Source organism: Panthera uncia (genome assembly GCF_023721935.1).
Source record: "Panthera uncia isolate 11264 chromosome B2 unlocalized genomic scaffold, Puncia_PCG_1.0 HiC_scaffold_24, whole genome shotgun sequence".
NCBI classification, from domain to species: Eukaryota; Metazoa; Chordata; class Mammalia; order Carnivora; family Felidae; genus Panthera; species Panthera uncia.
Window position 1 is genome coordinate 105496686 of NW_026057580.1, and position 17005 is coordinate 105513690.

The window sequence follows — 17005 nt, forward strand, 5'->3', positions numbered from 1 at the left end:
TCACGATCCAGTGATCATTAGCAACTGTGCAAAAGAATAACCTTGTATGAATATCGAGTTATCCCTCAATTCTGTCAGAGATGGGAGTTCCTCAAATACCTACTTAGGACCTTTGCTTATCACTTCACTGCTCTAGAATTCTGTTACTTCATTTACAAAATAAGAACATCAAATTATGAACTATAAGTCCCTTTCCTATCTAAATAACGACACTACATACGTAAAAACAAAAACAAACCAAAAAACTAAGGGTTTTCAACCCAGGCAGAGTAAAAGATAACATGAAAATAATTTAGACCATTAAATAGTGTGCTACCACGGTCAATTTACTTAATTCCAACTGCATGTTTTTGTGGAAATTAAATTTATTCATCAAACACGTACTTACTATCATGATACCTATCGCCAAGTTTATAGAATTTTCATTAATTATCACGTCACTCCAGTAGACTACAGCCCCAGGAGGACAGGAACTCTGTACATGTTCACATCTGTAGTCAGAGGACTTGGACACGGTAAATGCTCAAAACATATTAGTTAAATGCGGGAATGTACACTTGAAAGAACTGAGTATCTACTAAGTGTTAAGTTAGTGTGCTCAGTACTGGATATCCAAAGTTGCATAAGATAGAAGCCTCTCCCCTCAAGGTTCTAATATTCAAATAGGACACAGAAAGAAAGAAACCATCATAGACTGCTGTAATCGATACTTGAACGGAAGCATGTTCAGAGTACAAAGAAGGAATCCTTTCATTTTGGCTGGTGGTATTGGGATGGGCTTCACTGAGGAGACAATGTCTGAACTAAGTCTTGCAGCCCGAGTAGAAGCCCAGGTAAGTGAAAGGAAAGGGAGAGGGGGTGCAGTGGAGGACGTGAAAAGACATGGCAATGAGAGAGAAGTTTGCCTGAACAAAACTAGAAGCACTTCAGAGGACTGAACGCCACAATTTAATCTGTGGAAGATAATCCCAAACAAAGATTGGAAGATGAAAAGGAGCCAGAGGATGAAGATCCTTTTTGTGTGACGAATTTATTTGGAAGTTTATGATGAGTCATTGTAGGCTTTTAAACAGGGAAAAGGCCACAATCAGAGTTGTATTAGAAAGATCTCTCTTGTTACAATGTCAAGGGTGCAGTCTAGTTTAATGCCCAGGCTTCTGGCTAAGAAGTCTACATTTCCTGTTCAATACTGAGGCAATGAATGCTCATATCAACCACAGTTGAATAAAACGATACAATCTACAAGAAGTCTGAGAAAAGCAAAGGACCTGGAAATGTAGGCCATGAATATATAACTAGCGTAATTCTCAGCAAAAGGAACACTGTGGCTCATAAAATAATAATAGCAGCAACAACAAAAACACAAGATAAGTCCTGGAAATCTGAAACTTCTTCCCAAATTAGTAAACAAGTCAATAGTATAATAAAGAATAAACAGATAAAAGGGATCAAAATGCCATGTGACTAATGTTGGTGACACTTGAAGAGAAAGAAACTGAAAGAATGGAGAACTATTGTGTAATTCAAGGTAAATAATTTGTTTTAAACATGGGTGGAGACCAGTGTTTACTAAACATGAAAGATTAATATCGGTAGAGGAAGGAATTGTTTTTTGTTTTTTTTTATGCAAGAGGTCATTGTGAATAATGCAAAAAAAAAAAGAACACAAGTTACCATAGAAACCATTTTAAAAATACTGAAGCAAACTTCAATATAAGGAATTTAAAATCTTACATAAATCATTTGGCCCAGACCCTATTTTAGGCAGTTGCCAATTTCTCCTTTTTCCAGATATTTCCATTCATTTGACTACAGACAAATAAAAAACTTATGATTTGCCTATTCTCAACATTATGACAAAGCTGAATATATTCTTATACCATAACTTCTTAACTGTCCAAATGAGTACATGATTACCTGAACACCTGAGTAATGACTGCTTGATTAAATTGTAGGATGTCAAAGATCAGGAGCTTTGTATTTAGGCTCGAATACCATGTAAAGAATCTGTCAATATTCTCATCAGCCCCAATTAGAAAGAAAATAAAAGAGAAAAATAACTGCTCAGAATATGAACTATTTTTGTAAGGCTCTTAAGATATAGGAGATAGGGGCACATGGATGGCTCAGTCAATTAAGCATCTGACTCTTGATTTGGGATCAGGTCTTGGATCAGGTCAAGATCTTACAGTTCTTGAAACTGATCCTGCGTTGGGCCCCAAGTCAGGCTCTGCACTTAGGATTTTCTCTCTCTCTCTCTCTCTCTCTCTGACCCTTCCCTGCTCTCTCTCTTTCAAAATAAATAAATAAACATTTTTAAAAGATACAGGAGAAATTTATCACATGAAATTTAAAGTCCAGTATGTTTTTCCCCTTTATAGGTATCTATTACCCTAAATTACACATTAATGGAACTAAAGTTCATGGGCACCAGTGTGGTCTTCCTCCTTCTGGGTTACCCCAAGAACCCATTCTGATCCAACACAAGCAGGGTTAAATAGCCACCAGCACAGTGAGTTTTCCTCAATGCAAATGCAGTTTTCCCAAATTCAAGTCCTTTTGGGAAGGGTACCATCCAGTCTTGGGAAGGGTACCTCCCAGATTTCTGGGAGGAAATCCCAGAGTCCTCCCCATCTTTCGGATAACCCAAACACTTACAGTGTCATACCTTCTCTTTTCTTTTCAAGAAACTACGCCCTAGAGGAACTAATTAAACAATGACCAAAGCAATGAAAATACATGACACTGACTCCATGAAGATTTTCTCCAAAACACAAGAGGAATGCTATTAATTTTGTTATGTGGAAAGAACCTAGAAAAATGATGTCAAGGAGTGCAAGCGGAGATTTTGGAGGGCAGGAGGTGCACAAGGAAGGAAGGCACTGAGATGCGACAGTCACACACAAAAGGGCATTAGTGGGAGCACTGTTCTCATGAGGACCATCGGCTCCATAAGAATGCAGGACTTGTTAGAGCCAGAGTGAGAGGCATTTTATTCTTAAGATGCATTTTTGACTGGGCTCTACATGAAGTACAGAATTACACTTAATAAATTCTTAAGGAATTGCTCTTATCCAATTAACTTCCAAGAATCTTGCAACTCTTTATGGGGAATGCACAGGGCTATTCTTTTATTCTTCCAGAAATGAATTTGAAACTATATGCACATGTACTTGGCTCACTCCGGCCTGATATTTATATATATAAACACATAATCTTTTTATATACTATAAACATTTGGAAGCATGAACATAAAAAGAATGTTAACAGCATTAACATAATTGATCACTCCCTCCTTGAATTCTTTCTTCTCTTGGCTTCCAGATCTTCCTTCTTCTTTTTCGTACCCCATAGGCTGCAGCTTCTCAATCTCATATATGAGACCCTCCTCATTCCTTCACCACCTCATCGACCAATGGTGGATGATTTTTCAAACCTATGTTCCCTATGTGTCCTTGTTCTCCAGGTGGTGTCGATCAACCCCACAGCTTTAAATACTGTCTGTGCGCTCAGGATCTCCAAATACTTTCTCCAGCTGTGTCCTCTCCCTTGATGTCTACAGTCATATACACTCAGCCACTTTTTGGGCTATCCACCAGCCTTCTAAAATGGAACACATCCAAAAAAAGCTCTTGAGTTTCCTCAACCCTGTTCCCAATAGTCTTTTGTCTTATCTCATTTCAAAACGAAAAATGAGGGGCCAACTTTCTTTCCTCTCTCTCATACACCACATTCAATCCATCAGAAAATTATTTCAGCTTTACTTTCAAAATAAATCTAGATTTTTACCACTTTTCTCCCCCTCCACTGTTTAGCATCTAGTCCAAGCTACTCTAATCTCTCTTGGTGATTTACCCAAATTACCTCCTTCTGGGTCACCCCGCTTCCACCACTGAAAATCAGTATGATATTACATATTTATATTGTATTCACTCAACAAATACTTATGAAGAATCCACATTATGAAATGTACTGCCTAGTCAATCTGTAGGGCACCGATGTGAAATTGACCCAATTTTTGCCTTCAATGTGTTTACATTCTGAGTGGTTGGATTAGCCACACGCACATAACATAACGCAAAGCAATACTAGATAATTCCTATTATAGTGCTACAAAGTGCTAAAGGGCTTTAGACAGAATTTCTGATTTTATCAGCAACAGAGACTTCATGGAGGAGGCTGAATTTAAGTTGAGCCTTGAAGATAAGTCGGGTTTTAGGAGGAGCCAAGAGAGTTCATTCCCAAAAGCTCCCTAGAAGATCACAGAAGAGTCAGGGCATCTTGAAAGCATTGCAAATAGTGGCATTTGGTAGATATCTAGGGCTAGGTAGGGGAGCGAGAGGAGACAAATGCTGGGCAGTTAAGACGCAGTTTGAATAAGGAAGCCAAGCCAAGAAGTTGGGATTTAATAAGGAGGTCAAGAGGTCAAGGAAGATTTTCATCACGGGAGTGACAAAATTAAGTGGTATATTAAAAGGAATTAATTTGAAAGCAATGTGTAGGAATGCTTTATGTTTTATTTGTAGGCCTCAATTGCTCTTAGGCCTAGAGGCCAGCCACATACTATATCAACAGCAATATAGAGTACCCAAACTGCATATTTAAATATATTAACCCGTATATAATTTTTGAATTGATTTGATTTACCTTTGACTAGTTGAAATGATTATACATTTGTAAACCTCTATTAATTTTTTTAAGTTTATTTATTTATTTTTGAGAGAGAGACAGACAGGCAGAGAGAGAATTAAACCTCTGTGAATTTTGATTTAGCAGTTTTCTTTTTCTATTTGAGAGCCAATATTTTTGCAGGCCTTTGAAGATCCTGAAGGCCTTCAGGCACCTTCTCCATAACCCAGGATAGGTAAAACAGCTCTGCAAACAGACAGGTTTGGAGGACAGGGCATTCATTATATGAATGTATAATGTATACACTTTATTGCATTTAAAAGTAATATGAACATGTAATATACCGTTAGGAAGGAAAAATATCTTTAAAGCATGAAAGTTAAAAAAAAACAACACATGCATCTGAGAGCTGAGCATAGGCACTGGTTCGGCTGGATGTGTGTCCTTAACATGATTTTATGATCATAACCCAAGTTTGATTAAAAATAAAATTCAGATAAAAAAAATATTTTGAAGGGGCAAATACAGTGGGATTCCATTTAACTGGTTTCTTCCTTTGCTTTTACATTATGTCTTGACTAATTTCATCTTCAATTCGTTAATTTAGGGATTGTGATTTATCCATTTATTCATTAAAGATTTATTTAACCATGATGTTCCAAAACATAAATAAATGATCACTGTTTTGTGCTGCATTTTGCTTAGTATTTAAATTTGAGATAGTAGCACACAACATTCGTTGTAGGGAGAAAGAGATTAAACCAAATAGAGAATTTCATCCTAAATACAATAAATGGATTTTTGGCAATATAAGAAGAGTCATTAAGTCAGAGTAATAAAATTTAGAAGTTAATCTCTCAAGGCACTGTAAAAAAATGAGAATCCTCATAAATGACAAACCTTTCCTTCTCCGATGTTTATTTAATGTTACACTAAAGGAAATTATGCCATTTATTTATTAATGTTGATTCTACTATCTTATTTTATTATTTCATTTCATTTCATTTCATTTCATTTCATTTCATGTATTATTTATTTTTGACAGAGAGAGAAAGAGTGTAAGTCCGGAAGGGGCAGAGAGCAAGGAAGACACAGAATCTGAAGCAGGCTCCAGGCTCTGAGCTGTCAGCACAGAGCCCAATGTGGGGCTCGAACTCATGAGCTGTGAGATCATGACCTGAGCTGAAGTCAGGCGCCCAACTGACTGAGCCACCCAGGTGCCCCTGATTCTACTTTTCAGTTAACTTTTTTGTTAGCTGAGGTTTTATTTTACAGTATAATAGATTTACAGGGAATGTCATATTTAACCCAAAAAGAGTTTAACCATAAAAGCCATTTTAGAGGGAGGCATGATTAGGTTTTACTGAACAGTTAGCAAATTTCATAGGTACGTCTCCAAGAATACGTATTTATCCCTTTTCTCATTTCTTTCGCCTTGAATTTATTCACAGGTTTAAAAATAAAAACTTGACCTTGCAATCAGTAATCCTCCTTTTTTATCAAAGTAATCTCCATACAACACCTTCGCATGCACATTTTGAATCTTCTCTGGCATTTACCACTCATTTTATAAGTTTACACTGATGCCGCCCCGGCTTACAGTAACAAACACTGATATGTCCATTTAAAACTCCTTAAACTTTGGGGCGCCTGGGTGGCTCAGTCGGTTAAGCGTCCGACTTCGGCTCAGGTCAAGATCTCGCGGTCCATGAGTTCGAGCCCCGCGTCGGGCTCTGGGCTGATGGCTCAGAGCCTGGAGCCTGTTTCCGATTCTGTGTCTCCCTCTCTCTCTGCCCCTCCCCCGTTCATGCTCTCTCTCTGTCTCAAAAATAAATAAACGTTTAAAAAAAAAATTAAAAAAAAATAAATAAATAAATAAAAAAAAATAAAACTCCTTAAACTTTGATAGACTATCTTCAAATGAAAAAAAAATGTATTTGATAAAAGCCATTCAACAAATCTTTTTTAAGCTAATGTTATGTAGCAGCATGATGACATTTACAAAGATATTGTCATTGTCTTAAAGAAATTTATAATCTTAAGAGTTCAGACATGTATCTTTTTTTAGATGTGACTAACAACTGAAATGACTCCATAAGCCACCTGTGAAATGGAACCCCTTAGCCGTTAAAGAGCCGAAAAGATATATATTAACAATGTGCTTTTAAAATTTTAATATTCTTGTATCATACTATTGTCTTGTATTTGCTTTTAAGGTTATATTTAAACTGATGGAAGTTACAGAAACCTTCATTATTCTCAGGAGCAAACGAAAGTCTGCATTGCAGTCTGTCTGCTCATCCATAATTCAGGATCCCAGCCTAAAACATTATGCTCAAACAAGCACAAATATTGGCAAAGGTGAAATATTGAACTACTACAGTAGCAGCTAAATTATGTAGCAATCTGTGTATGTGTTTCAATTTCCTAGCACTAGAAATAAAAATTAAAAGCAGAAAAACAGTCAACAATTATGGTTATAAACTAAATAAGCAAGTGAGCAAAGCCAAGTTGCCATTATGCAAAGCTACATGATTTTTATTAGTTATACACAGATCCAATAAGACAATAAAACTCAAGAGGGGGAAAAATAACACAGTTCCTTGGATTATCTAAGAAAAAAAAAGGGGGATTCTAGAAAAATGTCCTCATGGATTTGAACTTTGAAAAGAGCAACTCTGGTTCTATTTTAAGTTAACAGATTTATTTTTCCTCAAATATATTCTCTCATTTGTCTTCATTATCTGGACAATAATGCTAGCCCTCCGTTAATTAGCACCATGGTCACTGGTTTGGAGGTTCCAGCAGGTAAGAACAGACACTAAGTACCCTTGACAGAAAATAGATCTCCTCTGTCTGGGGAGGTTGACTCTTGTTTGGGCTCAAAGCATCAGCAGGATGCACAATGAGAACTGAGATGCAGTGGAGACACAAACCTTGCCAGCTAATTCAGCACAAGTAACCCAGCAGATCAATATGCTAACAGATATATCCACCATATCACCTTCTGTTACATTCTGTTTCCACTGCTGTAGGCTAGGTCCACTGCACCTTGTGGGAGTACAGACCTTTCATTTTGCTGCCATTAATAACGTGTGTGTGTGTGTGTGTGTGTGTGTGTGTGTGTATGTGTGTGTGTATATATATGTATGTATATATACAGTAGACAAAATTCCTGAGCATCAGATATTTATCATTAGTTTTTAGCATCAATTATATATATATACATATATAATACGCATATATATATACACGTGTATATATATAATTGATGCATATATGTATATATAATTGATGTGTAGATATATATGTGTATACACATGTATATATATCTGTATACATGTATATATATAATTGATGCTAAAAACTATATGTATATATATGTATATATATAATTGATACTAAAAACTAATGATAAATATCTAGTGCTCAGGAATTTTGTCTACTGTCGAATGGTAGAAGGTTTATTGTTCTGAGTTTGTCAGATACCCTTATCACATGTTATAATTCTTCCTTTTACTAGAAAGGAAAAAGTAATTAATACAGTGAGTACAGTCACTTTATTATGTAATAAAATTACTAGTTTTATACAGCACAGGATATATAAAACTACTAACATTCCTTCCCAAATCTGCATGGCTAGAAAAATTTGCAACAAATTATCAAGCCTATGCCTCTTCATCCAATTTTCTTCCATGGCTATTTGAACAGCTCATTAGATGAGAGTAGAGTTTTTAAAGCACTTTTTGTCATCATCTTGCTGAGCTTGAAACAATCCAGAGTGTGAGCAGTCCGCATTTTACGGGGGGGGGGGGGGGGGGGGGGCTCAAAATGCACAGATGTTAAAATGGGACAGCCACTGGGACAAGCCAGGAGTGGGATGGGAGTGAGGGGCTCCAGTCCTTCCCCTACTCCACACACTTCTCAGGAAAAACCACATATCTATACACTACAGAAATAATAAGAGACTGAGGCACAGTACTCTTCCCTCCCCTCTTAACCTAACCACTACCTTACTAAAAAAATTTCAAAGCAAAATAAGAATAAAAAGTAAACACTTTGTACAATCATAATCTGATTCTTATTTAATCTTTATCAAATTACCCTGTACAATTTCCCTTTATTGTGTGTGTGTATATACATATATGTGTATATATATACACACACACATATATATGTACATATATATGTATATATATATGTGTGTATATATGTACATATACATATATATATACACATACATACATATGTAGATATATATATATGATCCAGGGAATTTTCGTATTTAATAAACTCAAAGGAAAATCTGCTTTATTACCTAATTATCTTCCTTACCTTTTGTAAGGGACCTCTGGTTTCCTTTCCATCTTTTTGTAAATGAGGTCACTGAGGCACAACATGGCTCAGGAATTTGTGCCCAGGAAACAACAAAGACAGACACAGACAGAAAAATGGAACTCTAAGTTCAGTATTCCATCTACCCAAAAAAAGATGTACAATTTAAACTGGAGATCCTTAGCATTGTGTAGACATAATCAGGGTTTGTTTGTTTGTTTGTTTGTTTTTGGCCTATGGAGGAGGTCTATGCCCACATATTCAGCAAGGATCTGTTCTTTTATTGAACCAAGCTCTTTCTGGTGTGACGATGAGATCTTCCAGCAATAAGCTTGAAATAAGTGCCACTGGCACTGAAGCATCAAAAACCAGCCCAGGACAATCAACACGCATGGGAGCCTTGTGATTGCAGGGGTGTCAGGGACAGTGGTGGCCTCCGGTCTGACATGGAGAAACGCACAGCTCCACTAAGCTCGTGCCTTTCTGTAGCTGAGAGCACGCCCTGGGCCACGAATGTCCAGAGTTTCACCTGTATTTGAAAGTCAAGAGGGCTTACCTGGAAATGACTGCTATGCACATCAAATACACTATAAGTGAGGAAGGTGGGATTGTAAGAGATTATTATTATGGTCGCGGTGGAAAACTACAGCAATCGCTTGCTTGCTGGAGATACTCGAAGAGCAAAAAGCCAACCTGTAACATTACTTTAGGCGCTCCTGACAAATACCAGGAAAAAAAAAACCCTATAAAATTTGAATATTTTTATATCCGTTTCAAGTTGGGGAGAGGTAGCATTAGGACTGTGACAAGGAAGCAATATTTTCATAGTCTTCTAAGATGATTATTTTTATGCTTTAAAGAATATACATGTTTCAATGCATGCGTAATTCACAATTACAAATTAATCCATAAGCTGCTATAACATTTCACTGCGAATTGTCTTCTAGAAAAGTTGGCTATTAGAGAAAGAACAGTGGGGAGGAAGGTGGTTCTAGTCCACACACTGCCACTCGCCATTAATCCCGTCACGTCTTAAACCCTCTGCACCTCTTTGCCCCTCATTTTGCTAAAAGACTTTCTAGATCTCTGAGGGCTTCCTAGTTGGGATATTTAAACTATTAGTTGACTTATCTGACCACAGCGTACAATTTTTTGTCACCGTCGTCATGATACCCTTGTGCACTGTCACGGCACTGTATTGTCATTGGTGACTGAAGGGCAGTTTGGCGATAACTGAATTCCCAGCTAGACACTGAATAACCACTAAAGATCACACTAATGCAGACATAAAACCAAACAAAGAGGTTGGTCTTTGTCTCTTTTCTACGTGAAAAAGATAGCATCTTCAAACAGCATGACTAGTCTGAAAACGCGAGCATGAGAGACGTCATTTTGTGATCCCTTGCTGTAGTTTCATAAAATTGAATAAAAGTGCAAGCAAATTGAAAAGATCCTGAGTTAAGTTGGTATTTAAAGTGTACTTAAAAAATACAGAACAAACCCTGACATTTCTGACCCTTACCTTGCAACCTTTGCATCACATTGGCGATGTCCCGGGGAGACCGTGAGGTCCTGGAGGCAGCCATGCTGTCTCCCCCAGCAGGAAACCAACAGCAGACACTCTTGTCCCAGGGCGATGTAGCACCATATCACTCACGAAAACATACCGGAGCTTTCTGGATGTGTTCGGTCGTAAACGAATCCCCAGCGCTTGCAGCAGCTGGCAAGGAGATGCCACTTCCAAGACTGAACCACTTCTTTTCTTTCTTTTATTTTAAGACTGTTCTCTTAAATGAACTCAGGAATCTGAAAAACAAATAGAAAAGGTACAATATTAAAAAAAAAAAAAAAACTACATACGTCATCCTAGTGCTAAAAAGAAAACCATTTGTATTCAATTCGAATAGATCATTCATTGCCAGGTAAAATATTTACAAAGCACTATGCAAATGCTAGGAATTCTTATATTTGACAAAATAAATACGTACATGAGATACACATAATAAAGTTGGTTGCTAAAAAGGAAATGTTCACGTATTCCATGTTTTCTCTTTAAACTATAATCTTTCTCCATTGATCTATGAAAGTGAATGTACTATGAAGTCTTTCTTAATACTCCCAAGTTCTCTTATATATGCTATTTCAGCCTGCTTTGTGCACATATTTTGCTGTTTCATTTGTACAATTTCCAGGAATGAGATTAAATCTTAGCTCCTAGATGGGCACTAAGTAATGTACAGAATTGTTCAATAACTGTATTTTATACCTGAAACCCATACAACACGGTATGTTAACTACACTGGGATCAAAATATAAAAATAAAAACTTAAAAAAAATCTTAGCTTCTAATAACTATTTGATAAGTTAAAACAGTATAAATGGAAAAGTATTTCATTCTAAAAATGTGAGTTTCAAATATTCTGTTTTCAGACGTCAACACAGATTTGATTTAGCTTCTTTCTTTCTTTCCCATACAGAAAGACTCCAAAACAGGTTGTAAGGCTAGGGTTAGGGGTGGCTTGAGCAGAAAGGCCATTTTCTTTCTAACCCCATCCTGAATTCTCAGCTTTGGTCAAGTTTAATTCATCATCCTGGACTGGGCAAGGAGACAGAAAGGTTAAGAGAGTAGTTGAAATCCTGACATTGAGACATTTAGTTTGAAGAAGGATTTCCTAACCCTAAGGTTAGGTGAAGAGAAGGTTTCGCCAGAAGTAGGATAAATAATGAAGAAAGGAGCAGAGGTTGAACATGCACCCAGAGACAGACACTTAACCAAGGGGCCGCACACCAAGGCATTAATGCACACCTGTGCATTATGAAGAGGAAGGTGAAGAAAAAGAACGGGCCGGGGGCAGGGAAGGATGGTATAGACACACCTGTAGGGAAAGCACATCCATGTGGGACGGGCCACCTGCCAGAAGGAAAAAGAAAGAAACCAAGAGGAATCGATGAGTGCTATCAACAACTGTATTATAACCTGAATGTGTGGTCATTCAAACAGTATGATTTATGAGACAGGGGCTGTGTGATAGAGTATATTATAAATTACGACTAATTTTAAGATGGCATTATTAATATTAGCATGCATGGGTATCCGGTTAGAATGCATGAATGCAAAGCTGATAACACCTGTTTTAGAACACTATCTCAAAAAGGATGCAAAACATTGCATATTGCTGCTGCCCTATGGAAAAAGCATCCGAAAGGTATAATGGAGCGAGAAGAATGTACTTGGTCACTTAACAAGTTAGGGTGAGATGGTGCAGTGAAGTAGCCTTAACTGGTAAGAAGACACAGGCAGACTGCTCTTGGCTACTTGAAAGGGTATTTAGTAGAAGGAGGACCCAAAACTTGGCGGCTTCTGGGCTAGAGAGGTACCTTTCAACGGGTGGCTTTCCAAGGGATCCTCAGAGGAGAAATAATTGTTTATGGCTGGCCTGGCATGCATCAAGGCCTTTAGCCTTGCTGGAATTATGTGCCTATTAGCAGCCCTCGTCTCCTGGGGGAAAATATTCCACTTGCCCACAGGCAAAAGCTACCATAGTTTGAAGACTAGTAAGCAGTGGGAAGTGCCTTGAGGATATTACAAATGGGTCCTTTAAACTGTTAGAAAGTGAACTTCCCCAAATGTAAGAATATAACTTTCTCTAGCTGGCTAGAAAACTACATATATACTAAGTAGAGATGAAGGAAGAAATTCATGTTAATTCAGTTATCCCAAGGCAGCTTCTGATCAGCACTGGAGTTCATAAAAGTCATGACTCCCACCATCAATCAAGAATTATGGAATTAAAAAGGATTTCTGTAAGTCACTGCATTACAGATCACCATGTTTCTACCCTCTTCTCGTTCACATTTATGTTATATAATAGATTAATCTCCAACTCTCCTCTCCCTCTCTTTTATACATATAAATATATATGTACATATATATACATATAAATGTATATAAATGTATATATATGTACTTGATACAAATACTTGAGATATATATATACATATATATATATATATGATATATTTATCTTTTGAAGGCCATGTTAAACTCAGAATTTCTGTACTTATGTCTAAATTCAGGTTACGTATTCAGTCTTACTTCTATAGTATAACAAATCCATTCTGAGTCTCAGAGGTCAAGGCTGGGGGTACCAAGATGAACATGACATAGTTTCTATTTTTTGAGGAGCTTGGAACATAGTGGGAGATACAACATATTAAAAAAAAAAAACAATATAACAATACCACGGGCAAGTCCAAATACAGAGATGGAAAATACAAAGGGTGGGCGCTAAGCCAATCGGAAGGTTCTGGAAAAGTGTCCTGGGAGGGAGCTCACCCCTGAACTGAATCTTGGTAAATGAGCTAGTCAGGAAAAAAATATGAAAGACACATGCCAGGTGGAGTGAATAACTTGAGCAAAGTCATGGACACAAGAAACAGATGATTCTATGTGGGAAGCACCAAGAGTTCGATCACGAAGGACTCTCCCAGGTGACATTCTGGAGCTGAGGCTGGAGAAGGAGGTAGCACCGGACGGTTGAGGGCCCTGTGTGCTATGCTCAGAAGCTTCGTCCTGATTCTCTGTGGGAGGCAATAGGAAACCACTGGATTTTAAGCTACAAGTGCCCAAGTATAATTGAGATTATTCTAGGTACAGTTTTTAAGGGTATATTTGAAGGAGACAAGACTGAAAGATTCAGAAAGATCCCTAAGGAAAGTATCTCAGGAGTCAAGATGATGACAGACTAAAATAAGACAGTGAGTACAGGGTAAGATCTGAAAAATCTCTAGGAGGCAAATGTGTAGGGAGGGGAGATAGGAAATGGGCAACGGGGTTGTCAAAGTGTCTCGGATAACTCTCAGGATTCTGCCCTGAGACTGCATGGGTCGTGGTACCATCAACTGAGCTCAGCAGCCAGAGGGGCTGTGCAGATCTTACTTCCAATATCTTCACCTCATGCACTCATATGCTTGCGGTAACAACTTCGCCCTTGTGTGGGGCACTGTTAGCTGAGCAGATCCCAAGGATCACTAAATACCTGGCCCAGGCCCCCCACCCTGCTTGAAGCCATCCTTAAATGCTCCTGTACACACTGAGCACTAACAACCCATGTTATTATAAGTATAATTTGTCTTATATTCACCACCACTGTTAGTCTCACACTCTAAGTAGACTGTGAACATTCTGCAAGGGTAGAGTCTATAACTGTTCTCACTTTGACATCTCACCATCGATGCCAAATGGATCCCTGAGAACATCCCAGGCCCTCAACAGACATTTTTGTTTTACAGAAAACCCCTCCCTCCTCACTGCAAAAGGAGTAAATGCAATATCCTTCCTTTTTCAGACAGAAGATAAAATATTTTGTTTTCATCATATGTGCATTTCCTCCTTTGTGAAATTCTGATAGTCTTGCTGTTTACTGATACTTTCAGGGGAATATATAAGAAATTTCTAATTAATCAAACAAATAAAATAAAAAGAAAATAAAAGGAAACTGGGGGTCAGAAGATATGAGTCTAGGCTTAGCTTTGTTCCAACTAGCTGACTGAGTGTGAGCTGGAAGTCCCCAGTAACGACCTACCACAGGGAGTATGGTACCACGACATCCACACACTATGGACTAAGAAAGATCTGGGGCAGAGTCTTAACTCCATCCATGCGACCTGAAGAAAAGTAAACTTTTCTGAGCACTTGTGGCTTCATCTGTAAAATGAAGTCATTTTATGCTATATTATTGGTTTAATTTTATCCTGCATAAATTTAAAAAGATAAGTATGTAATATGCTTAGCAGACTGTTTGGCATGTAGCAGAGGTCCAGCAAATAACTGGTTTCCATTTTCCTTCCCCTGGCCTCAGTTTCTCTACCTGCAATATGCGAAGTGGAGAGGTGCCCTCAAGCATGCTCCCCAGGTCCAAAACCAATGGCAGCACAAGTGACCACTAAAATAGCTGGTCAAAGGTCACAAAAGCTTGAAATTCACGCCTGGAACTGAGCGATTGTGGGCAGTTGAGGTTGTGGGCAGAGGAAGGTCCAGCAGCACCAACGAGCTCACTATTCCCAGGGAAATTAAAAGAGTTTTTAATAGGTGCAGGATATCGTGGGCAGTGAGGGGGACCGGTACTGGGATGGAAAGAGAGAATCAGGTAGACATTGATGGGTTGTGTATGAATTAGCAGTCCCGGCACCGTCTCCAAATCCTTCCAGGAGAAGATCCGTCTGTAGCTAAAGTCATCCACCACTCCAGGCAGAGAAGTAAGAGCCCAGTACATTTCATACAGCAAAAGGGTATTGAGAAACTATTTGTAAAGGACAATGGTACTGAGTAAATAGCAGTAAACAAGACAGATAAGCCCCTCGTAGAGCTTCGGCATCAGAGGGGGAGATGAAATCGATAATATGACAACAAAGCAGGGTGAGTTCTCTCATGGAGAAATCCAGGGAACCGTTCGAGCAAACTGAATACCCAATCGATAACCATCTGCTGCAATTATTGTGCAGAATGCAGTGGGAATTTACACTGTCTGCTATTTGGGATTCTCCTATCTGAACCACACTCTTCTAACACCAGCCCCCGTGAAAAAAGCACAGGAGTGAATCATCAAACCTGGACTTCTCTAGTCTCTAAGCAGAATGGACAACTCGCGGCTAAGGCAGTTTTTTGTTTGTGCTCCTAAAAAAAAAAACGCGTTAGGAAAAACATTAGGAGGAACACTGCTAGGCCCTAAGAACACATCTTAAAGCAATGCAACTACAATTTTAGGTACTAGGAAACGATAACAGAAAATTCCAAACCCTGCAACCACCAGAGATGATGTGGTTCATTTCTCACTCAGAAAGATGCACTGAGACCATAAGACACAAACAGGGTCACAGCCGTATGAAATATAAATATTACTGAAGTAGACATCTAAATATGTATAAGAATAGAGCCCCTACTAAAATTCACTATTAAGCAAAAATAAAAAAGCTAATAAATACACATCCACCCCTTCTAAGTCCTTTGCTGGAGTGAGTCATGTAAGTGTCTAATTTTAAAGTTAATTATTGTTTTTCTCTATTCATCCTTTAGCAATGGTACTAATTAATAAACACTAAGATGGCTAAGCAGTAGGGAGAAAAGGGACATCTGGAGTTAATACAGATATATTACTAATGTATGTGTATGGGCTATCAGTGAATAGTACTGTTAATTATTCACTACTATGAAATGTACAGGGTAACAAATAAGAATCGGTCCTTTCTCTGGAAGAACAAACATGGAAACAGGTAACCAAAAGACTAAGTACAGAGCGGATCAGTATGACAAATATGACGTGTCATGATTCAACTTTTGGGGGGAAGGTTGCAGTATAAATCAGGCCCAAAGATATCTACTACCTTCCTCCCATACTTTGCTAGAGTATATGTTGCACTTCTTGCCAAACACTGGTTCTGGTTGGATTACATCACAAGGAAGGACGCCTAAGACAGTGAAGAGGGGGAGAAACACGATTCCCTCACAGGGGAGTCTTGGGCCCTGTGTGATTCTCAAGGTCAGGCCACGGGGTGTGGCTGCAGTATCTAGAGCTGAGAAAACGCCAGCAACTTGGCCCAGTCATGGGCTTCCTACATCCTGTTCAATTTACACCGCCTGTCATTTCCAAGAAGCTATGTGTGCTGCCTACTTTCAGAGAGCAGGTCCCAGTGAGGTGCCCTCCACATTTAAGACAAGCAAGTCCTGAAAAATCCTGAATGGTAAACTACCTTTTCCCAACCTCGGCTCCCTTGCAAGAAAGAATCCAGGGACAAGAATTTGTATGTGGGGACAGTGAGAACAGAAACAAACCAGTTTGTGAAAAATCATTAGTCAAGAAAGATAACAATGAGTCTATAATGTAATAGCTGAGCAAATATTTTCAAAGGCTAGCAATATTATTATCTGAGTCAGTCTGAAGATGTGCCTTTATCTTCAGCATGAAACATATTAAATTAGCATTGATCTGGTACATTTTGTTCTCAATTTGCCACCAAGTAAGGAACAGACTCAAAAACACAA

General features: G+C 38.3%; 1 protein-coding gene across 10 annotated transcripts in view; it reads right to left on the minus strand.

Moving 5' to 3' along the window:
- The window catches only part of SYNE1 (spectrin repeat containing nuclear envelope protein 1), a 477690-nt gene that overhangs the window by 458488 nt on the left and 2197 nt on the right, over positions 1–17005 (minus strand). For all 10 annotated transcript variants that reach the window (XM_049653080.1, XM_049653082.1, XM_049653085.1 and 7 more), the window contains exon 2: positions 10487–10770. In XM_049653080.1, coding sequence (XP_049509037.1) covers positions 10487–10550 — 64 coding nt within the window. In that variant the 5' untranslated portion in view covers positions 10551–10770. The remainder of the gene's footprint in view (positions 1–10486; positions 10771–17005) is intronic.